Below are 27,734 nucleotides of genomic sequence, written 5' to 3'. Positions count from 1 at the left end.
TGCTTTGGTTTAGGGGTCACTTCCTGTCATGTGGTGCTGGGGATTGAACCAGGGCTTTCCATGTATAAATCAAGTGTCTTAACTTCTTGTATTGTCTCCCTAGCCCCAAATTATTTTTCCTTTTAAAGAACTTTAAAAAAGGGTGGAAGGGGGTCTGGCGAGGTGGCGCTAGAGGTAAGGTGTCTGCCTTGCAAACCCTAGCCAAGGAAGGACCACGGTTCGATCCCCGGCGTCCCATATGGTCCCCCAAGCCAGGGGCAATTTCTGAGTGCTTAGCCAGGAGTAACCCCTGAGCATCAAATGGGTGTGGCCCATAAAAACAAAAAACAAAAAACAAAACAAAACAAAAAGGGTGGAAGGGGACCAGAGAGATAACATGGAGGTAGGGCGTTTGCCGTGCATGCAGAAGGATGGTGGTTCAAATCCCGGCATCCCATATGGTCCCCTGGGCCTGTTAGAAGTGATTTCTGAGCACAGATCCAGGAGTAACCCCTGAGTGCTACTGTGAGTGACACAAAAACAAACAAACAAAAAAAATGGGTGGGGGGGTGTAGCTCACTCCTGGCTCTGCACTCATGAATCACTCCTAGAAGCCTGAGGGGACCATGTGGGGATTGAACAAGTGCCCTTCCTGCCCTGTCTCTCCAGCTTTCAGCTGAATAATTTAATTCTTTTTATAAATTTATATTTGTTAAGGTTTTGTTCCCTACATATTAAAGATTTTGTTCATTGTAAAAGTCCAAGGTAATCAGAAATTAAAGGATTAAAATATTTGGCTAGAAGATTCTTCTAAATCAGTATTTTTCAACCTTCTCCAGTCATGTCTCCTTTCAGTGTTCCCCTTACTCCTCTTCCTACTGGTTATCCCCCTAGTTTCATGCCATGGTCCCTCATTTTGTGTGGTTTTATTAACCTGTTGCTGCCTTGGAATATCCCGGGGGCTTTTGGGAGTCCTTTGGCCCTCTGTTGAGAAATGTTGGGTCAGAAGAGTTTAATATCTGTAGTGACAACATGGAATATGGGGGATGGTGAAATGTAGATTTAAACTAGAATCATAATGAGCTGCCTTATTGAATCAATATGTCTCTGATTATTTTACTTGGCAGCCAGAGAGATAGTACAGTGAGTAAGGTGCTTGCTTGCATGTAGCTAACCGGGTTTGATTCTTTATTCTTTGGCATCCAATTTGGTATCACCCAGCACTACCAGAAGTAATTCTGAATATAGAGCCCAGAATAATCCTTGAGCATTGTTGGGTGTTGCTCAAAAAACAAAACAATGCAAAACAAAGTAAACTGAGTAATTTTAACTTTTTCAGATCTTTTTCCTCCCCTCATAATTTCAGTAGGTTTTTTGTTTTGTTTTGTTTTGGGGTCACACCTGGCAGCACTCAGGGTTTATTCTTGGCTCTCCGCTCAGGAATCACTCCTGGCAGGCTCAGGGAATCATACCATCGACCTTCAGGGATTCAAACTGACCTTCTGCATGCAAGGCAAATGCCTTACCTCCATGCTATCTCTCTGACCCAATTTCAGTAGTTTTAATGTTTATTTGAGCAATTTAGTTTTTATAATTTTCTTGATTTTCTTTTGATGCTAATGTTTGGTCTGATAAGAGAACAGATTGCGTTGTCTATGAGAATTTTCTCATTTTTCAAATGTGGCTTGATTTGTGTATAAACATTTTTTTTTTCTGGCCACACCCGGCGTTGCTCAGGGGTTACTCCTGGCTGTCTGCTCAGAAATAGCTCCTGGCAGGCACAGGGGACCATATGGGACACCGGGATTTGAACCAACCACCTTTGGTCCTGGATCAGCTGCTTGCAAGGCAAACACCGCTGTGCTATCTTATCGGGCCCATAGATTCTTTTTTTTTTTCAACAAAATATAAGTAATTCTTAAAGTATCTGAAGCTATTAACTGTGTGTGTGCGCCGCGCATGTGTGAGAGAGGAGAGAGAGGAGAGAGGGGGAGGGAGTAAGACTTAATTAAATCTTGTCACTTAATGTTCAATATGTACATTATAAATTGGATGGCAGATCTTAGTAACAGACTTTTCTCTGAGAACAATGTAATTGAGATCCCTGCTAAGATGTAACAAATGTTAACTTTTTTTTTTTTTTTTTGCTTGCTGTATGTACTTACCACAGAATCACAGAAGTTTTTTTGTTTTATTTTTTTGTTTGTTTTTGGGTCACACCCGGCAGCGCTCAGGGTTACTCCTGGTTCTATGCTCAGAAATCACTCCTGGCAGGCTTAGGGGACCATATGGGATGCTGGGATTCGAACCACCGACCTTCTGCATGCAAGGCGAACACCTTACCTCATGCTATCTCTCCGGCCCCAAAATCACAGAAGATTTTAAAAATTTGAAGAGTGATTTAGTTTTTCTTTTCTTCTTCTGACATTTGAACATAGAAGAGCATATGTGACTAATGCTTAAGGAGCTGGGACTTTCGCATAGCACTGTAGTAGATTCAAATCATATTTAAATATTCCTAATCATAGCCTGGGACTATACAGATAGAGTTCTGAAATACTGTTGCTTGAGTTAGAAAAAGGAATTCTCTTACTGGAAAATTCATTTATGGTTACCAGTTATGTAGTTGTTTTTATAATGAAAGTTTAGAATTTCTGTTCAATATTGCCCTTTTAAAAGAACAGGTGACTTGGAGAGGGCAAAAAAAGAAAGAGCGGGTGACTTAAAATTTTTTTATTTAAACAATTGTGATTTACAAAGTTATTCATAGTTGGATTTTAGACATACAATGTGTTAGGACCAATCCCATCACCAGTGTCAACCACCTGCCATCAAGATTCCCTGAGTTTATCCCGCCACCAGCCCCTACCCCCAGGCCTGCTAGTATAACAAGCCTGAAAAACTAACTAACTAGAAAGTGAGTTTTAGTAATTACTCAAATGCATCTTATGTTTAGTAGTTGAGTAGCTTCTGAATTGTAGTTCTCTTTGGAAAATATCAAAAAGTGAAGGATCAAGACTTACAAAATAAATCCAGCATGTGATAAAATTCACTTCTTCCCATTGCCTTCCCAACACTTTGCATTCCTTTTCAGTTGGCTGGACTTGTAGGGCTTTTTCATGGTTTTCTGCTACTGAATTCTTTTTGTTTGTTTGTTTGTTTGTTTGTTTGGGGGCCGGGCCATACCTGGCAGTGCGAAAGGGTTGCTCCTGGCTCTGCGCTCAGAAATCGCTCCTGGCAGGCTCAGGGGACCATATCGGATGCCAGGGATCAAACCTGGGTTTGTCCTGGGTCAGCAGCATGTAAGGCACATGCCCTATATTAGCTATTTGCTATTTGCTAAATGCTATCATTCTGGCCCCTGCTACTAAGTTCTTTAGAGTTGTTTTCAGGAGCAGTGCTAGTGCTCCTCAGCAGTACTGGGGAAAGTTCCAGAGAGGATTCTATCCCAAGCAGCAGCATCTCTCTTGCCTTCAAAGCTAAAACAAACTTTTTGTTTGGTATTTAATTTATGTATTTGCTATACCAGTGATAGAACTCAGAGACTTATATGCAAAGCAAGTCTTCTACCACTGAGTTATATTCCTGACCCTTGGGTTAGTGGGTTTTTGTTCTTGTTTTGTTTCTGACTTTTGAGCCACACATGACGGAGTTTAGGGCTTATTCCTGACTCTGTGCTCAGGAATTAATCCTGGATTGCTGAGGAAACATTTGGGATGTTGGGGATTGAACCCATATTGGCCATGTGCAAGGTAAGTGTCCTATGTGCTGTGTTGTCTCTCTGACCCCAAAGTCTGTGTTTTAAGTGGCAGTATAGTTCTGGGACAGTTGCTCTAATTGGAACCCATAGATTTTATTTTGGACAATTTCACTGAAGAATTGATTTGCTCTTAGTTTTGCTAAAATGTGCTAATGTTCATCAAAGAAATTTTTGAGGCTTTCCCTATGGGTTAGTTGAGCCTACCTCTGTAAGTCCAGTTCCTTTTCCTCTGCATTTTTTAGACTTACACAGATAATTTATTCTGCCAGGAATAACAAAATTAGTAGAAAAAAGATGTATTCAATAATGTCCTTGTTTATAATTTTATTATTATGTTCTTCAGTACCAGTATTTGAGCCCAGGTCTTGTGTATGCAAGGAAGCACTGTTCTTCTGAGCCCCATTCTTGACTCCTTCAGTGGTGGTGGTTTTGGTTGGTTTTCAGCTTGCTTTGTTTGGGCCACATACAGTGGTGTCCAGGTTTCCTCCTGTTCCTATGTTTAAGGATCACTCCTAGCAGTGCTTGAGGGACCATATATGGGATATATATATACACACTAGGGATCTAACCCTGGTTGGCAGCATTCAAGCCAAGTGCCCTACCCATTATTTCCCTCTTTATTTCTATTTTTCTCTTCACTCCCCCTCTTTCTCTCTTCTCTCTTCCTCAAGTGTTTTAAAGCTGCTTCTCACTGTAAAAAGAACAGGAAAGCAGTCTGAAGTGACTGTCATGATTTTTTCACTCCTTTTTAATTACTTTTTTGTTTGGGATGGGGGTTATACTCAGCTTTGCTCAGGGCTTACTCTTGACTTGGTGCTCATAGATCACACCTGGTGGACTCAGGACTATGTGGGGTCCAAGGGAATCACACGTGTCCGCTGTATGCAAGGCAAAGTGCCTAATCCACTGTACTATTATCTCTGCTCCCTCCATTTTTTTGGTTTTGATTTTTGGGCCACACCTGACAATACTTAGGGTTTATTTCTGACTTTGCCCTCAGATCATTCCTGGTAGGACTCCAGGTCTGTATGTGATGCTGGAAGCATGCAGGAAGCATGCAAGATAAGCGCCTGACCTGTTGTACTATTTTCTCTGGTGGCCTCTGTGTTGTTTTTTTTTTCCTTTGTTTTCATAAATGTTTGGACCATGCTTGTTTTTTGATTTTTGGCAGCGGGGGTGGGGTGGGGTGGGGTGGGGGGTGTTTTGGGCCACACCCAGTGACGCTCAGGGGTCGCTCCTAGCTATGTGCTCAGAAATCGCTCTTGGCTTGGGGTGACCATATGGGATGCCAGGAGATTGAACTGTGGTCTGTCCTAGGCTAGTTGGGGCAAGACAGAAACCTTACTGCTTGTGCCACTGCTCTGGCCCGTTTCCCGATTTATTTAAAATCTCATTGGATTTGTTCAGTAAATCTTCATTGATTCCTTGATTTATTTTATTTTGTATTTTAGCTTTAGGGTTTATTTTTGTTTTTTTTTTGGGGGGGTCCACACCCAGTGACGCTCGGGTTACTCCTGGCTATGCGCTCAGAAATCGCTTCTGGCTTGGGGGATCATATGGAACACCGGGTGAAGGTCTGTCTTAGGTTTGCACATGCAAGGCAAATAGCCCTACCGTGTGCACCACCAATCCGGCCCCTACTTTTATTTTTTACTTTTTTGGGGGTTTTTTTGGGTCACATTCGGCAGCGCTCAGGGGTTACTCCTGGCTCTATGCTCAGAAATCACTCCTGGCAGGCTCGGGGGACCATATGGGATGCTGAGATTCGAACCACCGTCCTTGTGCATGAAAGGCAAATGTCTTACCTTCATGCTATCTCTCTGGCCCTAGTTTTATTTTATTTTTTTTTTTTTTGTGGTTTTTGGGTCACACCCGGCAGTGCTCAGGGGTTATTTCTGGCTCCAGGCTCAGAAATTGCTCCTGGCAGGCACGGGGGACCATATGGGGCGCCGGGATTCGAACCGATGACCTCCTGCATGAAAGGCAAACGCCTTACCTCCACGCTATCTCTCCGGCCCCCCTAGTTTTATTTTTTAAAAAAGATTTTCCCCCCCTCAGGGCTGCAATGTGGTGTTAGCAATAAAGTCTTTTTTTGTTTTGTTTGTTTTTGTTTTTTGGGCCACACCCAACAGCTTCAGGGGTTACTCCTGGCTCTCTGCTTAGAAATCACTCCTGGCAGGCATGGGGGACCATATGGGATGTCGGGATTCGAACCACTGTTAGTCCTGAGTCCAACATTTGCAGAAGGCAAATGCCCTACCACTATGCTATTTCTCCGGCAGCAGTAAAGTCTTGTGTTGCATTTGTGAGGCCCTGGCTTTAAATTCTAGCACTGCCAAAAAAATAAGTATTTTTTTCTTTTCATCATCCTACAAATTGATTATATAAGTCTTTGGACCAATCCTTTGACCTCTGCCTGGTCCTTTAAAGCTAAGTAAAAGTAAAATGTTTTGCTTCCTTTATTTTTTTCATTATGGCAAATATTTTTTTTTATTTTTTTGGTTTTTGGGCCACACCCGGCGGTGCTCAGGGGTTACTCCTGGCTGTCCGCTCAGAAATAGCTCCTGGCAGGCACGGGGGACCATATGGGACACCGGGATTCGAACCAATCACCTTAGGTCCTGCATCAGCTGCTTGCAAGGCAAACGCCTCTGTGCTATCTCTCCGGCCCTTCTTTTGATATTTTACAAAAAAAGAAATATTACTTTAGAAGTTTTCTTAAATTTTCTCATTCCGTATAACTTTGCTTTGTTTACCCCATTGTGATATCTGAATTTTTGAAGGGTATCACAAAAAAATTCTTAATATTAATAATTTTCAATAATTTTCTTATAAGACAACCATAGCAGTAGTGAAGATGAATTTGTTAGACATTCTCACTCAAATTATGAAACAGAACTCAAGAAATAAATAACACCTTTCTCAGGGCCGGAGAGATGACATGGAGGTAGGGCATTTGCCTTTCATGCAGAAGGACGGTGGTTCGAATCCCGGCATCCCATATGGTCCCCTGTGCCTGCCAGGGGCAATTTCTGAGCTTGGAGCCAGGAGTAACCCCTGAGCACTGCTGGGTGTGAATACCCCACCTCCAAAAAATACCTTTCTCCTGCTGAAACTTACAGTGTTTTTTATATTAAGTGTTGTGATGCATGAAAGTACAAATGTGTAAAAGACAATGAATCTCAAGTACCCTTTATGAATAGGGAATTTTAATGTTTTCAGTTGGCTGTTCTACAGTTAGATTAAAATTCTTTTCTAAGAATCACTTTTGATATCTGTTAACAAAGACAGGTTGATACTTTTTTTTCAGATTAACATAAGATTGTTACCAACAACTTTACGGTCTGGTCTCCATGCCTACAGTTCAGGCAAACTAAGGCAATCTTATCTTAAGTCAAAATTAACATTGTAAAGATAAAACCAAGAGATCTAATAGAAATAAAATATTCTATTTTGGTTCAGATGACTTTAAAATGAAACAAATAGTTGTAAATAATAAATAGAATATCTATTTTTTGGAACATTATGGCTTAAAATACTATTTACTTTTAATTTTACAAAGAAAACACAGTTGTATTGTTCTGAAAAGCAATGAAAGGCAGGCACCTCAATAGTATCTTTATTTAAAAAACTTTAACTTGCCGGCCCGGAGAGATAGCACAGCGGCATTTGCCTTGCAAGCAGCCAATCCAGGACCAAAGGTGGTTGGTTCGAATCCCGGTGTCCCATATGGTCCCCCGTGCCTGCCAGGAGCTATTTCTGAGCAGTCAGCCAGGAGTAACCCCTGAGCACCGCCGGGTGTGGCCCAAAAACCAAAAAAAAAAAAAAAAAACTTTAACTTGCAAAACAAAAATATATAAAATTTAGCTGATTTTATAATCAGTGGTGATGTCTGGATTAATGGCTACAAAGAGCACGTTTTGCAATGCATAGCTTTTCAAAGTGGGGTTTGAAGCAGGACACAGCAACTTTCAGCTCCAGAGATATACAGAGACATAAACACGAGGCTTAGCTTGTGATGACAGTGTTTGCTGATGTTAAACGTGCCCCCCCTTTACGGAGCTTTGCGCCCCCCTCCCTGGGGGGTGCGCCCCATTATTTGAGAAGCACTGCTCTATGCTCAGAAATCACTCTTGGCAGGCTCTGGGGACCATATGGGATGCCGGGATTCGAACCACCCACCGTCCTTCTGCATGCAAGGCAAACGCATACCTCCATGCTATCCCCCCCCCCCTTTTTTTTGGTCACACTCAGTGAGCGATTTCTGGCTATGAGCTCAGAAATCGCTCCTGACTTGGGGGACCATTTGGGTCTCCGGATAGAAGCTAGGTTCCTCCTGGGTCAGCCTTGTGCAAGACAAATGCCCTACTGCTGTGCTATTGGGTGGGCCCCTGAAGTTAATCTTTAACCTTTTGAGTGCATGTCAGTTTAAGAATTGCATGTTTCCAATAAGCATTTGAGGAAAAAAGTCAGGAATTACCTATTGCTTAAAATAAACATGTGACATGTAATTGGAGAAGGAAAAATAGAACTTAAAAGGATAAAATAATTTAGATGTAATAGTTTAATAGTGTTTGTTTTATTTTATTTTATTTTTTTGTTTGTTTGTTTTTGGGTCACATGCAGCAGCGCTTAGGGGTTCCTCCTGGCTCTACGCTCAGAAATCACTCCTGGCAGGCTCAGGGACCATATGGGATACCGGGATTCGAACCATTGTCCTTCTGCAAGAAAGGCAAATGCCTTACCTCCATGCCATCTTTCCAGCCCCCCCCCCCTTTTTGTTTTTGAGTCACACCTGGCAGCACTCATGGGTTATTCCTGGCTCTATGCTCAAAAATCCTCCTGGCAGGCTTGGAGGACCATAAGGGATGCCAGGATTCGATCCTCCGTCCTTCTGCATGCAAGGCAAACGCCCAACTTCCATGCTATCTCTCTGGCCCCTGTTTTTTTGTTTGTTTGTTTGTTTTGTTTTTTGTTTTTGGGTCACACCCGGCAGTGCTCAGGGGTTATTCCTGGCTCCAGGCTCAGAAATTGCTCCTGGCAGGCATGGGGGAACCATATGGGGCCCCTGGATTCGAACCGATAACCTCCTGCATGAAAGGCAAACGCCTTACCTCCATGCTATCTCTCCGCCCCCCACCCCCGTTTTGTTTTATTGATATTTAGAAATGGTGAGATGCTTTCACTTAAAAGTGTCCAGGTGGGGCCGGAGAGATAGCACAGCAGTGGTTCGAATCCCGGCATCCCATATGGTCCCTCTAGCCTTTGGGGGCAATTTCTGAACATAGAGCCAGGAGTAACTCCTGAGTGCTGCCGGGTGTGACCCAAAAACAAAACAAAACAAAAAGGGGGGGGTCGGCAAGGTAGTGCTAGAGGTAAGGTGTCTGCCTTGCAAGCGCTAGCCAAGGAAAGACCACGGTTCGATCCCCCAGCATCCCATATGGTCCCCCCAAGCCAGGGGGCAATTTCTGAGCGCTTAGCCAGGAGTAACCCCTGAGCATCAAATGGGTGTGGCCCGAAAAACCAAAAAAAAAAAAAGAAATTCTACCGTCAAAGCAGAGCTTATATTTTCTAGCAACATGGTATATTGTCATAAAAACTGTATTATATATCAATTAATACAAATATATTTCTTTTATTAAATATATTTTTTATTTAAGTAACATGATCATATTTGGGTTACAGTCATAACCAGAACACCCCCTTCACCAGTGCAACATTACCCCCTCCCCCCTTCCCATCCCCTGCCTGTTTTTGAGACAGGCATTCTACTACAGTAGTTTGTTTTTAAGTTCAGTAAGTTGTAATACAAATATATTTAATACATACTTTTATATACTTAAATATGAACATATTTTATTATTGGTGCTGGGAATTTAACTCATGACATAGGTTTTTGTATGAAGATATACACTTACTACTAAGTTATGTCCTAACACTGAAAATATTATTATTATATTTTGTTTTGTTTTGTTTTTTTGGGTCACACCCTCAGCAGCACTCAGGGTCACTCCTGGCTCTACGCTCAGAAATCACTCCTGGACCATATGGAATGCCGGGATTTGAACACTGTTCTTCTGCATGCAAGGCAAAATGCCTTACCTCCATGCTATCTCTCCAGCCCCTGAAGATGTTATTTTAAATCTCTTAGGCCTAAAATCTTTCTTTTTCTTTTTTTTTTTTTTTTTTTTTGTTTTTTGGGCCACACCCGGTGGTGCTCAGGGGTTACTCCTGGCTGTGTGCTCAGAAATAGCTCCTGGCAGGCACGGGGGACCATATGGGACACTGGGATTTGAACCAACAACCTTTGGTCCTGGATCGGCTGCTTGCAAGGCAAACGCCGCTATGCTATCTCTCCAGGCCCAAATCTTTCTTTTTCTAAGGAGGACATTGTTAAACTTTCCTGGTACCTTTTTACATATTTGGTAGAACAAATCAGTCTGCTTTTTAATTGGAATTCTTTTAAAATTAATAAAACAGGTTGGAGAGATAATACTAGGGTAAGCTGCTTGACTGCAAGCTGTGGCAGACCCAGTTTAATTCCCAGCACTGCATGTTGGTCTCCTGCGCACAGAACTAGGAATAACCCCCTGAGCACTACCACCAGTGTGGTTTCCCAAGAAAATTGTATACAATTTTGTATAATTGGAGGGATGTTTCCATGTCATTACGAAATCAAACTATAGCTTTTTCATGGCTTATTGGATAGGTAGAAGTATAAGACGGTCACGACATGTGCTTGATTTTGGAAGAATTTGAAAGGGCATCTCTCTTGACTTTATCAGATTGAACTGTGTTAAGCTGTGATATGTTTCTTGAAATTACTTAAACACATTACTTAATGAGGAAAGCTGTCTTAGTTTCTCGGGCAGCTTGAAATAGAATCTGTCAGCCCCTCAATGTGTATATCGGTGGTGGCATATAAATGCAGGGCATTGATGTGTTCTGAGGGTTTTTGTTTTGTTTTGTTTTGTTTTTCTACAAAGGGAGCATTAACTTATTAAGAACCATTATTGCCTAATGTGTATAGTAAATAAACTATTGAAATTATTTTTAGTTACTGTGCCTGCTTTAAATTAAAGATGGAGAATTTTTAATTATGATTATAAATATTTTTTTCTTGTTGTCATATTTATTTTTTAATGGAACGGTAAAGCTAAAGAGAGATGGTTGGACTTGATGATGAATTGTTTCAGTCCAGGTCCTAGAGCCCATATCCCACTACTCTCAGTTGAGCAACAAATAATAAAAAATATTCGGAATCTCTCTCTTTCCAAAACATTAAGCCTCATCTCTTAATACTAATGGCAAGGATTTAGAAATTACAGATACTATGTACTTTGTTTTGTTATCCTTCAGTAGGAATCAGAGTGTAAAATTTTCAATCAGGATTTTGAAGACTATGATGTAATTCCCCCGGTCTTGATTCCAGAAGGAATTCTTTAAGTATGGGTTTACTAGTTGGTGGTGAATTTGTGAGTTGCCAACTATTAGGCCTTTATGTCCAGATATTATCTCAATTTATGGAGTAAGGTCCCTGAGTTCTCCTCTTTCCTTCCACAGGGCAAGCAGGAGGACTTCAAGACGACAGTTCTGGAGGGTATGGAGACGGCCAAGCATCAGGTGAGGGTGGCATTAGATGCTTGCCACTTAGCAAGAGCCGCCAAGTCAGGGATTGATGCTTGCGAGTGTTTTTGGCTCTGGTGCTCTGGTATCCACATTTTAGCCAGAAGCGCAGGGAAAGTTAGCTCTCAGGACAGAGTAGTATAATAGCCAGAACAAAGGCAAGCAAATTACCTTTTGAAGTCCTCAGGCCGATCTCAGCCCTCCGCTTTTCTTTGTATTTTTTTTGGAGATGGCGGGTACTTTTTCCCCCCCTTAGCAACCTTTAAACATAACATAAAACATAAAGATATAGGAATCATGGGACCTTTAAAAAAATATCATTGTATATACAGAAAGGAGAAGAAGCCATACATTGAACATTTAAAAAATAGGAAAGAAAATGGTTTTTTAAGAATAATTAGAAGAATTATGCAGGCAAGGCAACCAGAAATGGTTGGTGTTAGGCACATGGTCTTGGGTAAAATTTTCTTTTCAAATACTATTATATTGTCAATTATTTATAGATAAACATTTTATTTGTGATTTTTTTAAAAATAAAATTATTCAAATATTCTTTACAGACTGAAATTTTTATTTCTAGGGAAGAAATAAAGATAAAATTATTGGAGTAGTTTGCTTATTTCAGGAATTAGGATTTCATCCTTTGCCTCTTAAAAGGATGTTCTTGTGTCCAGTACTATAAGCTGGTTTATGTATAGATTTTGTTAGAAATGGAGTTTCTTTGGAGTCTGTCAGTTTTCAACTGTTGGGCCACTTCAAAATTATGTGTACATTAATAGTTTAACAATAGTCCCAAGGGATGGTATATATTATTGAATACTTAAATGTGGGAAATATAGTCAATTATTTAATATTTCCTTTTATTTGATCAAGAGTTAGTTTGGTGTCAATATAGAGATTTGTATTTGGAATTCAGAATGTTAGAGTGGACTTCTGCTAGACTAAGGCTTAAATGTTGGTAATCAGTACATTAGATATCTTAGAGAAACTAAAATCTTTACTCAGTCTCTGGTTAATAAATCTCAGAAAGTTTATATTAAGAGATGCACAGTTGGATCTTACATGGAAGTTTTGAAGATCAAGGAAAATAGCCTTTATTTAGAGCTATAATCTTGAAGCAAGTACATTAAGTTTTCTTGTTGCTTGTTTTTCCATTATGAGTAAATTTGTTCATTTGCTAGGTGAATAGTATGTATATATTTTTTATTTTTCTGGGCCACACTTGGTGGTGCTCAGGGATTACTCCTGTCAGACTCAGTATGGAATGCTGGGGATCAAATTCAAATCGGCTATGTGCAAGGCCTACCCACTTTACTTACTCTTTGCTCCAGCCTTACCCAGTACACAGTATATTTTATTACTGGAAGTGAAAACTTAATCATATCAAATTGTGATGCTATTCACTCACTGTTAGGGCATGCATTTTTTAAGTGTTTGAGGAATAGTGATAACTATTCCCTAGCTCTCTTCAGATCTTTGTATAAAAGCATGCATTTGTAAGATGACCCCTATGAGAAAGATGTGTTTTTAAATGATCTGCATTCTTTTAATAAAATCAAATGACCCTTATAAATACTTTTGTAAGTTTGTTTGATTTTGGGCCACACCAGGTGATGCTCAGGAGTTACTCTTGGCTCTTCACTTAGGAATCACTCCTATAGGTTCTCGGGCCGTATGCGATGCCAAGGATCAAACCTGGGCCAGTGTGTGCAAGGCAAGAGCCCCACCTGCTGTGCTATTATTGCACTGGCTCTTATTAATATCTTGAGAGCAGCATAATAGCTTAAAATTCAGAGGGTCTAGAGTGTAGCTGATGGGTATTTGCCTTGCCCATGAATGATCCAGGTTTGATCCCCAGCATTCCATATGGTCCCTGAGCCTGCCAGGAGTAATCCTCTCAGTGCAGAGCCACGAGTAAGCCCTGAGCTCTGCCAGGTGTTGCTTCTTTGTCCTCCCAAAACAAACAAAATTCACATCATGTTGTTTTATATCATCTTAATTTTTAGAAGTTTGAAGGAAATTTAAGTTAGTCTACCTAGCATTCTGTCTTCAGACAGGATTGTATCAAATATATTTTATGGATTAGGACCTAGAACACAAAATTAAATGAGTCAATCAGGGATACACCAATAGCTGGGAGATTGAGAATCCAAATGTATTATTTCTTGTGCAGACTATTTCCTGACACCTTTCTTCACAGGATCAAAAAGAATATAATTGAAAGCTCAAGGAATCAAATTTTCTTCTACCTTTTATTCTTTATGCTCTTAGTATTAAAACTTTTAGGACTGGATATGAAAGACGCATCTATATTTAGTCTTTTATATCTCTGTCATATCAGGCCTTTGTTTTCATTCTTCAGGTAGAAATCATAGTCATCTACTTTATTGGATTAGAAGGAAGACAAATAGCTTCCTTGTTAATTTTCTTTTCTTTTCTTTTCTTTTTTTTTTTTTTCTGGTTTTTGGGTCACACCCGGCAGTGCTCAGGGGTTATTCCTGGCTCCAGGCTCAGAAATAGCTCCTGGCAGGCACAGGGGACCATATGGAACACCGAGATTCGAACCAACCACCTTAGGTCCTGGATCGGCTGCTTGCAAGGCAAACACTGCTGTGCTGTCTCTCCGGCCCCTTATTTATTTATTTATTTTTGCATGATAATTTTTTTTTTTTGGTTTTTGGGCCATACCTGGCGTTGCTCAGGGGTTACTCCTGGCTGTCTGCTCAGAAATAGCTCCTGGCAGACACGGGGGACCATGAGACACCGGGATTTGAACCAACCACCTTTGGTCCTGGATTGGCTGCTTGCAAGGCAAACACTGCTATGCTATCTCTTCGGGTCCGCATGATAATTTTTTTATTGCCTTTAGAAGTATAAGGCAGTCTGGAGTAATATTTTTGAGAACACTTCAGGTTATGGCTATCCTCCCTTTAATATTGAATGTTAAATACAAAGCTAAGGTTAATCTGATTTTATCCTTACATGCAGATTTTTTTTAACATTTGATATTTTGAAAATAGTCTTTTTTTTTTGGTTTTGGATCACACCTGGCAGTGCTCAGGGGTTACTCCTGGCTCTACACTCAGAAATCATGCCTGACAGGCTCGGGGAATCATATAGGAGGCCAAGATTCAAACCATTGTCCTTCTGCATGCAAGGCAAACACTCTACCTCCATGCTATCTCTCCATCCCTGAAAATAGTCTTTTAAAATAATTGTTTTTATTCTTTGAAACCACAGGGGAAATAAATGATTGTGGAAAGTTTTTAGGGACCTTAAATTTTTTTTTAATAAAATCATTAAGCATAACTAGCTTATTGAATCAAAGAAGTAATACAGGGACTAAGGTGCTTGCCTGTGACTGTGGTTTGATTTTCAGCACTTACTATGTTCAGAAGTGAGTTCTGAGCTGGATGTGAACCAAAAAATAATCAAAAAAGACTAAGTTTCTTGGGGCCAGGAGAGATAGCACAACGGCGTTTGCCTTGCAAGCATCCGATCCAGGACCAAAGGTGGTTGGTTCGAATCCTGGTGTCCCATATGATCCCCCGTGCCTGCCAGGAGCTATTTCTGACCAGACAGCCAGGAGTGACCCCTGAGCAACTCCGGGTATGGCCCAAAAACCAAAAAAAAATAAATAAATAAAGACTTAAGTTTCTCACGTTATATAGATTATAAAGATGGAGAATATTGTTCAACAATACCTTAATATTACAATGTATTTACCTTTTGGGGGGGGCGGGGAAATTTTTTTGTTTTGAGGCCACATCCATTAATGTTCAGGGTTATACTCCTGGTTGTGTACTCAGGAATTATTATTGGTAGACTTAGAGGACCATAAGAGATGGCAGGGATCGAACCATATGCAAGGCAAGCTCCTTACCTGCTGTACTATCACTCTGGTTCCTCCTTTTGTTAAATTTTTAATGTTTGGTTTAAAAATAAATAAAAATAAAAAAATTTAATATTCATTTTAGATACTTAAAAATTGCCACATAACTTTTATAAATAAAATTTCTCAATTTTTATACTTTTTTATACAATTTTTATACTTCTCAAATTCTCACAATTGGTCTACTTCATTAGAGTTATTTTTGATGACAGTAACACCCGGAATTGGACATAAAATACTGAAAATTAAATGATTTTGTGGGTCTTTTTTTTTTTCCCTGTTAACAGTGTATTTAAAATAGAATTGATGCTCAGTGACTACTTATCAAACAGATAGAAAGCAATAAAACTATCTCTATTTTGGAGACGGTAAAATAGTTTTTTAGTTTATTGATCTTACTAATATTATACACAAGAAATAGACAAAGAAGGGACCTAATTCTAGATATTTGGTTCAAATACTAAAAACTAGATAATGTTCCTTCTAATGTGACATGGTTTATGTCTTGTTTTTTTGTTACATTTCTTATTTTGGTGGGGGTGGGTAGAGTACTGGGTCGCTTGAGAAAATTTCACATTATTGTAGTAATCCAGTTCTAGCATGTTTTCTATTCTTGCCTTCTCTTCAGCCTTCATTACTGTGGATGGACATATTTTTCCCCTTGTTTCCAAAGACAGCATTTTTGACAATGCACAATTATTTTTGCTTAATTTCTTGTTATCCAGTATTTTTTCTCTATGTAGTGTTTGTCACTTGACTGTTTATAGAATCAATTCAGATATCTATAATGTTCTAAGTTATTGTTTTACTTCACTTTATTTTTCTTTTAATCTTAGTATTGTCTTTATTTTTGCTTCCATTATTATTACTTCCAAGGTTTTATTTTATGTACTTAAAATGTTTAAATGAGGGGCTGGAGCTATAGTACGGCAGTTAGGAAGTTTACCTTGCACATGGGCTGACCTGGATTAATCCTCAGCATCCCATATGGTCTCTTGAGCCCACCAGAAGTGACCTTTTAGTGCAGAGCCAGGAGTATGCCCTGAACACTGCTGGATGTGGCTCCCAAAGCAAACAAAACAAATAAAATGGTTAAATGTGGCTCGCTATCCTATACTTTTATCACTACTTAAATTACGTCTGTGGTACTGCTTTAAATTGTCTTCATATTTCCATAAGCTAGAAGTATTTGATCTTAGACATATAAGTAAAAAACATAAGTATAGGAAAACAATATAAGAAATAATGAATTATAATCAAACTTTATAAAGATTTAACCATTAATTTATAAAATAATTTGTAGCTAAAATTTCAAAATAGCATATATTTTACTTGGATTATAAGATGTATACATACCATATATAATAGATTGTACATGCAGTGACATTTTTACTTGCATTATATAATAAACTCATTCAAACATTTTCTAGAAAAGGCAGATTCCTTGCCTTTTTTATGTCTCATATATAGAGTCTATTTATTCCTTGCTTTCATAGAATTATGAGATGCTGGGAATTGAACTTCTCCCCATCCTGGGTCGGTCATATGCAAGGCAAAGGCCCTACCTGGGGCTGTGCTATTGCTCGGACCCCAAGATTATCTTTTTTTTTTTATTTTAATTTTTGTTTTGTTTTGTTTTTGTTTTTGGGCCATACCCGGCGATGCTCAGGGGTTATTCCTGGCTGTCTGCTCAGAAATAGCTCCTGGCAGGCACGGGGGACCATATGGGACACCGGGATTCGAACCAACCACCTTTGGTCTTGGATCGGCTGCTTGCAAGGCAAATGCCGCTGTGCTAACTCTCCGGCCCCTAATTTTAATTTTTGTTTCTTGGGCCACACCTGGTGCTGCTTAGGGGTACTCATGACTTTGTATTCAGGAGTCACTCCTGCCAGTTTTGGGGACAATATGAGATGCCAAGGGTTAAACCCAGGTTGGCCTGTGCAAGGCATGTACCCTATCCTATGTACTATCTTTCTAGCCCACAAGATTATGTTATGTTGTTGGTTATTAAACTTAGAATCCATGCTTTGTATTCCCAGTTTTTTTTTTTTTATGCTCAGGGGACCATATGGGATGTCGGGATTCGAACCACTGACCTTCTGCATGCAAGACAAATGTCTCACCTCCATGCTATTTCTCCAGCCCCTGTATTCCCAATTTTTATCCTAAAAGAAGGTATGCAGGGACCAGAGAGATAGCATAGTGGTAAGGCGTCCAAGATGGATGATGGTTCCATTCCTGGCATTCTATATAGTCTCCCGAGCCTGCCAAGAGCGATTTCTGAGTGCAAAGCCAGAAGTAACCCCTGAGCGCTGCCAGGTGTGACCCAAAAACCAAAAAAGGAAAGAAAAAAGAAGGCATGCAATTGTATTTCTTACGCTTATAAAGTATATTTTACTTAAGAGTAGCCTATAAATTTTGGGGCTAGAGAGGTGGCACTAGAGGTAAGGCACCTGCCTTGCAAGTGCTAGCCTAGGATGGACCGAGGTTCGATCCCCTGCTTCGAATATGGTTCCCCCCAAGCCAGGGGCAATTTCTGAGCGCATAGCCAGGAGTATCCCCTGAGCGTCAAATGGGTGTGGCCCCCCAAAAAACAAAACAAATGAACAAAAAAAGAGAAGCCTATACATTTTGGGATGAATTTCTAGTGTGACTAAATCCTAAAGATCTTTCCACTTCAAAGAAATTAGAGGTGGTCTCAAGTAGTGATTAGTGGGCCAAAGGGGGCCAATCCATGCAGTGCTTGGGGACCACAAGTCTTTTACTTATCTTTTACTTAAAACACATGGTACCTGAAATCAAACTTGGGGCCTCCATATAGAAGGCAGACACAATAGCCCTTTCAACTATCTCCGAAGTCTCAAAGACTTCTTTTTTAATGATGATGAGTTCAGTCTGAAGAGAGAAACAAACATTATCGAGGCCCTTCAGACAAAATGATTTTGAAATGAGTTTGAAATGCATCATCTCTAATTTAGTATTCGCCTGCACTTTTCCCAGAAGTCCTTTGCTTTCTTTGCTAGGTGTGGAGGGTGCCGCTTTCCAGAGCAGACTTCCTCACGACCGCATGACTTCTCAAGAAGCAGCTTGTTTTCCGGATATCATCAGTGGACCACAACAGACCCAGAAGGTTTTTCTATTTATTAGAAACCGCACAGTAAGTTTCATGTCTCCCCTTCTTCACCTGGATTATAAAAAGTGTGTATTATTTTTGTAGCTATATATAGGGGAAATATACAAAAGGGGGAAATACATTTATATTATCTCTAATATTATCCAGGTGTTTTACTTTTCTTTCAGGATAAAAGAATAAATAAGTAATTTTTGTACATGTGTGACTTTTGTTATTTTATTTTTTGGTAGTTACATCTGGTGGTGCTAAGGGTCTTCTTTCAGCTCAGGAGTCATCACCTGGTATTGCTTGGGAAACTGGTTTCCAGGAATCAAACCTGGGCCTTCTGCAAGCAAAGCAGGCACAGTATCCCTTGAACTATTTTTTTTTTGGGGGGGAGGGGGGAAGAGTACCCAGAGACACTCAGTAGTTACAACTGGCTCTGTGCTCAACAATTTTTTTTTTTAATTTTTTAAAATTGGTTCGGGAGACCATATGGGATGCGGGGGGATTGAACCTGGGTTGACTGTGTGCAAGGCAAAAACCTACCTGCTGTGCTATTGCTCTGGCCCCAGAACTATCTTTATAAATGTATTTGTTTTTGGGGGGAATCACATGATGTAGTCTGGGATTACTCCTGGAGGGTCTCTGGGGGATCATATAGGGTTCCAGAGATTGAACCTGGGTCACCTATGTACAAGGCCAGTGCTATACTTGCTGTACTATTGCTCTAGCCCTTGAACTGTTTTATTTATTTATTTTTTTATTTTGTTTTGTTTTGGACCACACCCATTGTTACTTCTAGATCTGAGTTTAGAAATCACTCCTGCCAAGCTCTGGGTTGCCAGAGTTCAAACCCAGGTCAGCTGTGTGCAAGGCAAATGCCCTCCCTGCTGTGCTATCGCTCTGGTCCCTTAAACTCTTTTTAAAACACAAAATTGAGAGCCTACTTTGTGTGGGTTTTGTTTTTCTTGTTTGGTTTTTGGGTCATACCCGACAGCGCTCAGGAGTTACACCTGGTCCTACGCTCAGAAATCATTCCTGGCAGGTTCAGGGGACCATTTGGGATGCCGGGATTTGAACCATCGACCTTCTGCATGCAAGGCAAATGTCCTACCTCCATGCTTTCTCTCCGGCCCCTATTGGTTCTTTTTTATATAACCATACCAGCACGGTAAGAATTTTTTTATTAATACATTTTTTTTGTTTTTGTTTTTGTTTTGGGGCCACACCCCACAGTGCTCAGGGGTTACTCCTGGCTATGCACTCAGAAATCGCTCCTGGCAGGCTCGGGGGACTATATGGGATGCTGGAATTCGAATCACCATCCTTCTGCATGGCAAGTGCTTTACCTCCATGCCATTTCTCCAGCTCTATTAATACATTTTTAAAAAAAATTAAATAAACACTTTGACTTTCCCAGGTAAAGAGACATTTTTATTCTGTTCTTATCTGGTTCAACCTTCTCCTCTGGCTAAATGATTGATTTTGATTTTTTTGATTACTTAAAGTCACTATTTTTTTTTGTCATTTATATTTCTTCTCTGAATTTTTCTTCCCTTTTTGGGGACTTCTTCAGGATTTTGGGGGTCACAAGGGCTGTTCCTGGCAGTACTAGACCCAGTGATGCAGGCCCGATAGTTTCATGCTTGGGACCACCAACGCTGGACGTAGTGCTGTGATAGACGGGGAGGGCAGCATGTGGAGCTGGGGATTGAACATAAAGGGTAGGTTCCTGATTCCTTTGAGCTATTTTCGTAGGCCCTCTTTGAGTTTCCTGTTTATATCTTTCACTCATCAGAAATATTTTGGTCAGAGTAGAGGAGGGCAGATTACTCTTTAAAATATATTCATTATACTCTAGGGTGATGTGAAGTAGAAGTTTGTTTCTTTTACTTAATTTGTTTCTTCTTCTTTTTTTTTTTTTTTTTTTTTTGTTTTTGGGCCACACCCGGCGGTGCTCAGGGGTTACTCCTGGCTGTCTGCTCAGAAATAGCTCCTGGCAGGCTCAGGGGACCATATGGGACACCGGGATTCGAACCAACCACCTTTGGTCCTGGATCGGCTGCTTGCAAGGCAAACACCGCTGTGCTATCTCTCTGGGCCCTAATTTGTTTCTTCTATGTAATTCTTCTGAATTTAGCTCAGAGATGTCATTCATTTAGCATGTCTACTTTTTGGTTTAGGAATCTCTCAAGCAGTGCTCAAGGTACACCGGGGGGGAAGGGGCATTCTGGTGATTCCTGGCCAAGCTATGTACCTGAAGTTTCAGTGTTTGGGCCTTGTGGTGCCCAGGAGGGTCGCGCAGTGTGTGGATAATTTAGGACTTTCAAACTTAAGGCATATGCTCCAGTCCTCTTCTTGAAGTACTGCTTGTGAGGTTCCCAAAAGAAAAATTACCAACTTCTTTCTCTTTTAAACACATTATTTCCTTAGCTTAACACTTTTTTTTTTTTTTTTTTTTTTGGTTTTTGGTTTTTGGGCCACACCCGGCAGTGCTCAGGGGTTACTCCTGGCTGTCTGCTCAGAAATAGCTCCTGGCAGGCACGGGGGACCATATGGGACAACGGAATTCGAACCAACCACCTTTGGTTCTGGATCGGCTCCTTGCAAGGCAAACACCGCTGTGCTATCTCTCCGGCCCCCCCCCCTTTTTTTTTTTTTTTTTTTTTTTTTGGTTTCTGGGCCACACCCTGTGACGCTCAGGGGTTACTCCTGGCTATGCGCTCAGAAGTTGCTCCTGGCTTCTTGGGGGACCATATGGGACGCCGGGGGATCAAACCGCGGTCCGTCCTAGGCTAGCGCAGGCAAGGCAGGCACCTTACCTCCAGCGCCACCGCCCGGCCCCCCCTTTTTTTTTTTTTTTTTAATTTTTGATTTCTCCGTTTGTTTCCCTTCTGGTCTCTTGACTTTTCTGGTTTACCAATGGACCATTCTTTCTTTCGTTATGGCCCTCATTCAGTGAATTCCATTTTATAAGCCAGAAACCAAGCAGTTATCCTTGGCTCTCCCCTTTTGCCCTACAGAATTGGTGATTGTTCCTATGAATTTTATCCACTTGCTAGGTCTGGAATTATGTAATCTGTATTTAAATCCTAGTTGCTTTCTACTAGCTATATGATCTTGTCAGGTTACTAGGTATTTTCATTTTATTTATCATCTTATTTTAATGAAAGGGAAGTCCATAAAATTTAAAGATACTTTAAATTAGTTAAATGGCATATGTTTTTCTATTAACTGTTTCTGTTATTTAAATAACAGTTGCAGTTATGGTTGGATAATCCAAAGATTCAGCTGACATTTGAGGCTACTCTCCAACAATTAGAAGCACCTTACAACAGTAAGTGTTAATTTTGCTAACACTTCATTAGTATTACTTTTGGGTTGGATTTTGAAAACTAATATTTCCTTTGCATAACACATTTTTAAAAGTTAATATTTTGGGGAGATAAGGCTGCAAAAAAATAAATTTAATATTTTTATATTTCAAATTTTGTCTTTGATAAAAAATGAGCCTTGTGGGGCCGAAGAGATAGGATGGAAGTAAGGCGTTTGCCTCGCATGCAGAAGGACAGTGGTTCGAATCCTGGCATTTCATATGGTCCCACAAGCCTGCCAGGAGCGATTTCTTTTTTGTTTTGTTTTGTTTTGGTTTTTGGACCACACCCGGCGTTGCTCAGGGGTTACTCCTGGCTGTCTGCTCAGAAATAGCTCCTGGCAGGCACGGGGGACCATATGGGACACGGGATTTGAACCAACCACCTTTGGTCCTGGATCGGCTGCTTGCAAGGCAAACACCGCTGTACTATCTCTCTGGGCCCCCAGGAGCGATTTCTGAGTGTAGAGCCAGGAGTGACCCTGAGCACTGCTGGGTGTGACCCAAAAACAAAAACAAAAATGAGCCTTGTAAATAACAATCCCTTGTCTTAAGACCTATTTTTTTTTCCTTTTTTTATTTTATTTTATTTTATTTTTTTGGGTTTATCTTAAGACCTATTTTTTTTTATTTTCAATTCAAAATATGGCTATTAATTGCCCTTTGATATTCCAACTTTATTAATTTATTCTGGTTTGGGGGCCACACTTGGCAATGCTCTGGGGTTACCCATGGCTTTGCACTCAGGAGTTACTCCTTGTGGTGCTCTGGGGACCATAGAGTATGCTGGGGATTGAACCTAGGTTGGCTGCATGCAAGGCAAGCACCTTACCTTACCTTACTATCATCCCTCAGTGTTGAGGGCTTTCTCCTGGTTCTCTGCACTCAGGAATTAATCCTGGCAGGTTTAAAGGGACCATATATGGGATGCTGAGATCAAACATGGTTGGCCTTTTGCAATACAAGCACCCTATCCACTATACTAGCTCTTCAGTCCCTGGTTTGTGGTTTTAGATACCTACACATACCACACCTTTACACCAACAGTGTGCCCAGATACCCTGTCCCATGCCCCATTATCTCTTGTCCATCTCTTCATACACCCCCTCCTTGATTTTTCCTTCCCTATACTTATTTCTACAATAATATCAGGAGTAATCAGAATATTACCCATTTGGATATTTTGTAGTTGTCTTCCCCTCCCTTCCCCTCTCCTCACCTCCTCATTTTTGGTTTTGGGCCACTCCTGGTGGCACTCCTGGATCTTTGGCTCTGTGCTCAGAAATTACTCCTGGATGTTTCCCCGTTTGTGGGGTCCCATTTGTTGGTTGTTTGGGTATCCTCAAAGAGCTCTTAGAATGAGAAATTGAGGGCCCGGAGAGATAGCACAGCGGCGTTTGCCTTGCAAGCAGCCGATTCAGGACCAACGGTGGTTGGTTCAAATCCCGGTGTCCCATATGGTCCCCCGTGCCTGCCAGGAGCTACTTCTGAGCAGACAGCCAGGAGTAACCCCTGAGCACCGCCGGGTGTGGCCCAAAAACCAAAAAAAAAAAAAAAAAAAAAAAAAAGAATGAGAAATTGATTCCCATTCCTTGTCCCCTTTTGGGGGGAGATCTTGGTAATATTTATCTGCTGCAAATAATCCACACAGACAGGAGGGTTAAGGGGTAAAAGGTTGGGTGAAGAGACTCCTTTGTCAGCCTGCTGCTAGCTCCAAAACACACCTAGAACCAGCCAGCCAATTCTATTCGTAGCAAATTATATAGTTTAATTTTTCCTTTCCAGCTGTATTGTATTTACTATGTATCCATAACACACCTTCATTATTCATTCACCTGTCATTGGAAACCTAGGTTGATTCTAAATACTAGCTATTTAACCTAGTTTTGTGTCCTGGGGTAAATACCAGGAAGTGGAATTGCTGGGTTTTATGACATCTATATTCTTTACCTTTTCTCTTTCTTTTTTCCTTCCTTCCTTCCTTCCTTCCTTCCTTCCTTCCTTCCTTCCTTCCTTCCTTCCTTCCTTCCTTCCTTCCTTCCTTCCTTCCCTCCTCCTCCTCCTCCTCCTCCCTTCTCCCTCCCTCCCTCCCTCCTCCCTCCCTCCCTCTCTCCCTCTCTCCCTTTCTCCCCCCCCTCTCTCCCTCTTTCTTTCTTTCTTTCTTTCTTTCTTTCTTTCTTTCTTTCTTTCTTTCTTTCTTTCTTTCTTTCTTTCTTTCTTTCTTTCTTTCTTTCTTTCTTTCTTTCTTTCTTTCTTTCTTTCTTTCTTTCTCTTCTCTCTCTTCTCCTCTCTCTCTCTCTCTCTCTCTCTCCCTCCCTCCCTCCCTCCCCTCCCTCCCTCCCTCCCTCCCTCCCTCCCTCCCTCCCTCCCTCCCTTCCCTTCCTTCCTTCCTTCCTTCCTTCCTTCCTTCCTTCCTTCCTTCCTTTTCTGTCCTCTCCTTTCCTTCCTTTTCTTTCCTTTCTTTTTTTGCTTTGCTTTCTGGGCCACACCCTGTGACTCTTAGGGGGTTACTCCTGGCTATGCGCTCAGAAATTATGCGCTCAGAAATCACTTCTGGCTTGGGAGACCACAGGGGATGCCAGGGATATAACCAAAGTTTATCCTGGCTTTGTGCAAGGCAAACACCCTACCATTGGGCTATTGCTCCAGCCCCTGTATTTTTACTTTTCTAGGAAATCTTTCCATACTATTTTTCATAGAGGTTGAATCAGTCAACATTTATACCAGTAGTGGATGAAAGTTCCTTTTTACCACATCTTGTCGATACAGAATGTTTATATATACATATAAATATTTATACACACATATGCCATTGTCTTTGGTGTGAGTGGAATGTAATCATTAAAAATTTCAAATTATGTGATAATGCATTTTTCTTGGACCTCAAAACCTAATCAAAGAATCACTTAAAAGTTAAAACATGATCTTGAAACTTATGGGAAAGATGTATAGAATGACTCATTGGAAATGGAGAATAAAGAAATTTCTGCTAAAAATATAAATGCTTTAAAATTCATTTGTTCTATAGGTGATACTGTTCTTGTACACCGAGTTCACAGCTATTTAGAGCGTCATGGTCTCATCAACTTCGGCATTTATAAGAGGATAAAGCCCCTCCCAAGTAAGAATCTTGTTGGTTGATTGATTATCTGATTAAGGAATTGTAATTTTCTCCATTTTGTGATGAGGTTTTACATTTTTATTTCCAAAAGACTTTAGTATTTTATTATGTGTTCTAAATTTGTATTTAGAAAAAAAAATTTCCATGCTTATCTTAGTATTCAAATCTACATTTTTAAAACAATTTCTGGCTTAATACTTGAATTTTGGCTCTGTGCTCAGCTACTGCTCCTGGCTGGGTTTGGGGAAGAATCATAGGAGGTTCTAGGGCTCTAAACTGGGTTCACTGCATTCAAAGTAAGTGCTCTACCGTTTGTACTATCTCTGTGACCTCCTAGTTTTCCAGTTTTGGAAAGAAAAAAAAAAAACAAGAGCTAAAAAATATTATAAAATGGAAGAAGTAGGGCCGGGGAGGTGACTCAAAGGGCTTAAGCCCATGCTATGCATGTGAGAGGTCCAGATTTGTTTGTGGGAACACCTGACAGTTCTCTGAGCACTGCTGGGTGTGGGCTAAGGAAAAAGAAAAAAAAAGTCAGTTGTAAAAGCAGATAATTTTACGTTTTCTCTTACTGACCCATTTTTATATTGCTAAAGATTGCATTTATATATATACACATATATATTTATTTAAATTTTTTTTTTGGATTTTGGGTTACTCCTGGCTCTATGCTCAGAAATCACTCCTGGCAGGCACGGCGGACCATTTAGGATGCTAGGATTCTAACCAATATTGGTCCTGGGTTGGCTGCTTGCAAGGCAAACACCCTACCTACCTCAGTGCTATCTCTCTGGCCCCTAAAGTATATATATTTTTAAAAAAATATATATGGGGCTTGAGAGGTAGCACAACAGCAAGGCGTTTGCCTTGCATGCAGAAGGTCAGTGATTCTAATCCCGGCTTCCCATATGGTCCCGGAGCCCACCAGGGGTGATTTCTGAGCATAGAGCCAGGAACCCCTGAGCACTGCCGGGTCTGACCCAAAAGCCAAAAAAACAAAAAGTTTACTGAGAATTGAAGAACTAGAAAAACATGGTTGTGGTAATGAGAGTAAATCTAAAGGATTTCATTTATAATTTTTAGCATTAATTTAAAGCTTATAAATGTCATTTTTCCTAATTTGTATATAGATACAATATCTTGAAATGACTGGATTGTTTATTTTTATATAGGAAGAGATTTTCATGATTAACAAAATAAATAAAAACTCTTAAACCTATGGCATACATTTGATTTTGTTTTCTTTTCTATTTTTAGCTAAAAAGACAGGAAAGGTTATCATCATAGGATCAGGGGTCTCAGGCTTGGCAGCAGCTCGTCAGTTACAGAGTTTTGGAATGGATGTCACTCTTCTTGAAGCCAGGGTAAGACTTTTATTGTGTGTGCAGAAGCCTTAAGAAGATGATCTATGAACCATGATCTTTACTGTAAGAAAAATCTTTGCATTTCTGTCCTACAGCTGATTTTTCCTTTAAATAAATGATGCGAGTGAACATCAAAAAAAAAAAAAAAAAAAAAAAAAAGATGATCTGGGGGCCCAGAGAGATAGCACAGCGGCGTTTGCCTTGCAAGCAGCCGATCCAGGACCAAAGGTGGTTGGTTTGAATCCCGGTGTCTCATATGGTCCCCCGTGCCTGCCAGGAGCTATTTCTGAGCAGACAGCCAGGAGTAACCCCTGAGCACCGCCGGGTGTGGCCCAAAAACCAAAAACCAAAAAAAAAAAAAAAAGATCTGTTGGGGCCGGAGAGATAGCATGAAGGTAGTGTATTTGCCTTGCATGCAGAAGGATGGTGGTTCGAATCCCGGCATCTCATATTGTCCCCTGTGCCTGCCAGGGGTGATTTCTAAGCATAGAGCCAGGAGTAACTCCTGAGCACTGCGAGGTATGACCCAAAAACCAAAAAAAAAAAAGAAAAGAAAAAAGAAAATGATCTGTTGGGCCAGAGAGATAGCATTGAGGTAGGGCGTTTCGTTTGTCTTGCATGCAGAAGGATAGTGGTTCGAATCCCTGCATCCCATATGGTCCCCCAAGCCTGCCAGGAGTGATTTCTGAGCGTAGAGCCAGGAGTAACCCCTGAGCGCTGCCAGGTGTGACCCAAAAATCAAAAACCAAACAAAAAAAAAAATAAAGAAAAGAAAAGAAAAAAGGAAAAAGTAAGTGATCTGTTGGGCCAGAGTGGTGGTGCAAGGGGTGAGGTGTATGCCTTGCTGATGCTAGCCTAGGACTGACCTCGGTTCGATCCCTGGCGTCACATATAGTTCCCAAGCCGGGAGTGATTTCTGAGCGCATGGCCAGCGCATAGCCTGAGCGTTACTGGGTGTGCCCTCACCCAAAAAAAAAAAAGAAAGAAAAAGAAAAATTTTTTGTTGTAATTGTAAATTAAGGAATCAGATCATTTGAACTCTAACCAAATTGATATAGTCAATAGTCTTGGCTAGTGTTAGATAAAGCATATTTGACTGTAAGAATTTTGAAAAAGTGTTTGCATTTATAAATTATCAGTATATATGTATTATTTTTAGTATATTCTTTAGATGAATATTTTCAGGTTATTGTTTCTTGCTCTCTTGTGCCTTCATGACATATCCATAATAGGCAAATTCTTCCCCCACAGTGATCAGTGAATCTCTGGTGGTAAAGAGAAAGAGTTGCTTCGTAGGTAGCGGGCATCAGCCATCTTTTTGCTGATGAAGACAAGATTATATATTTCTTCCTTTATTCTTTTTTTTTTTTTTTTTTTTTGGTTTTTGGGCCACACCCTGTGACGCTCAGGGGTTACTCCTGGCTATGCGCTCAGAAGTTGCTCCTGGCTTCTTGGGGGACCATATGGGATGCCGGGGATCGAACCGCGGTCCGTCCTAGGCTAG

At 40.6% G+C, this 27,734-nt stretch overlaps 1 protein-coding gene across 2 annotated transcripts in view; it reads left to right on the top strand.

Annotated features, from left to right (window-relative positions):
- The window catches only part of KDM1A (lysine demethylase 1A), a 75,270-nt gene that overhangs the window by 14,754 nt on the left and 32,782 nt on the right, over positions 1–27,734 (top strand). The window contains exons 3-7 of one of the 2 annotated variants that reach the window (XM_049774677.1): positions 11,303–11,362; positions 18,284–18,417; positions 21,634–21,712; positions 24,777–24,869; positions 26,124–26,230. In XM_049774677.1, coding sequence (XP_049630634.1) covers positions 11,303–11,362; positions 18,284–18,417; positions 21,634–21,712; positions 24,777–24,869; positions 26,124–26,230 — 473 coding nt within the window. The remainder of the gene's footprint in view (positions 1–11,302; positions 11,363–18,283; positions 18,418–21,633; positions 21,713–24,776; positions 24,870–26,123; positions 26,231–27,734) is intronic. The other variant, XM_049774678.1, reaches the window with a different exon arrangement.

This window comes from Suncus etruscus, chromosome 6, assembly GCF_024139225.1.
Source record: "Suncus etruscus isolate mSunEtr1 chromosome 6, mSunEtr1.pri.cur, whole genome shotgun sequence".
NCBI classification, from domain to species: Eukaryota; Metazoa; Chordata; class Mammalia; order Eulipotyphla; family Soricidae; genus Suncus; species Suncus etruscus.
The sequence above is the reverse complement of the archived record's forward strand: the minus strand, read 5'-3'. Positions and strand labels throughout refer to the sequence as shown.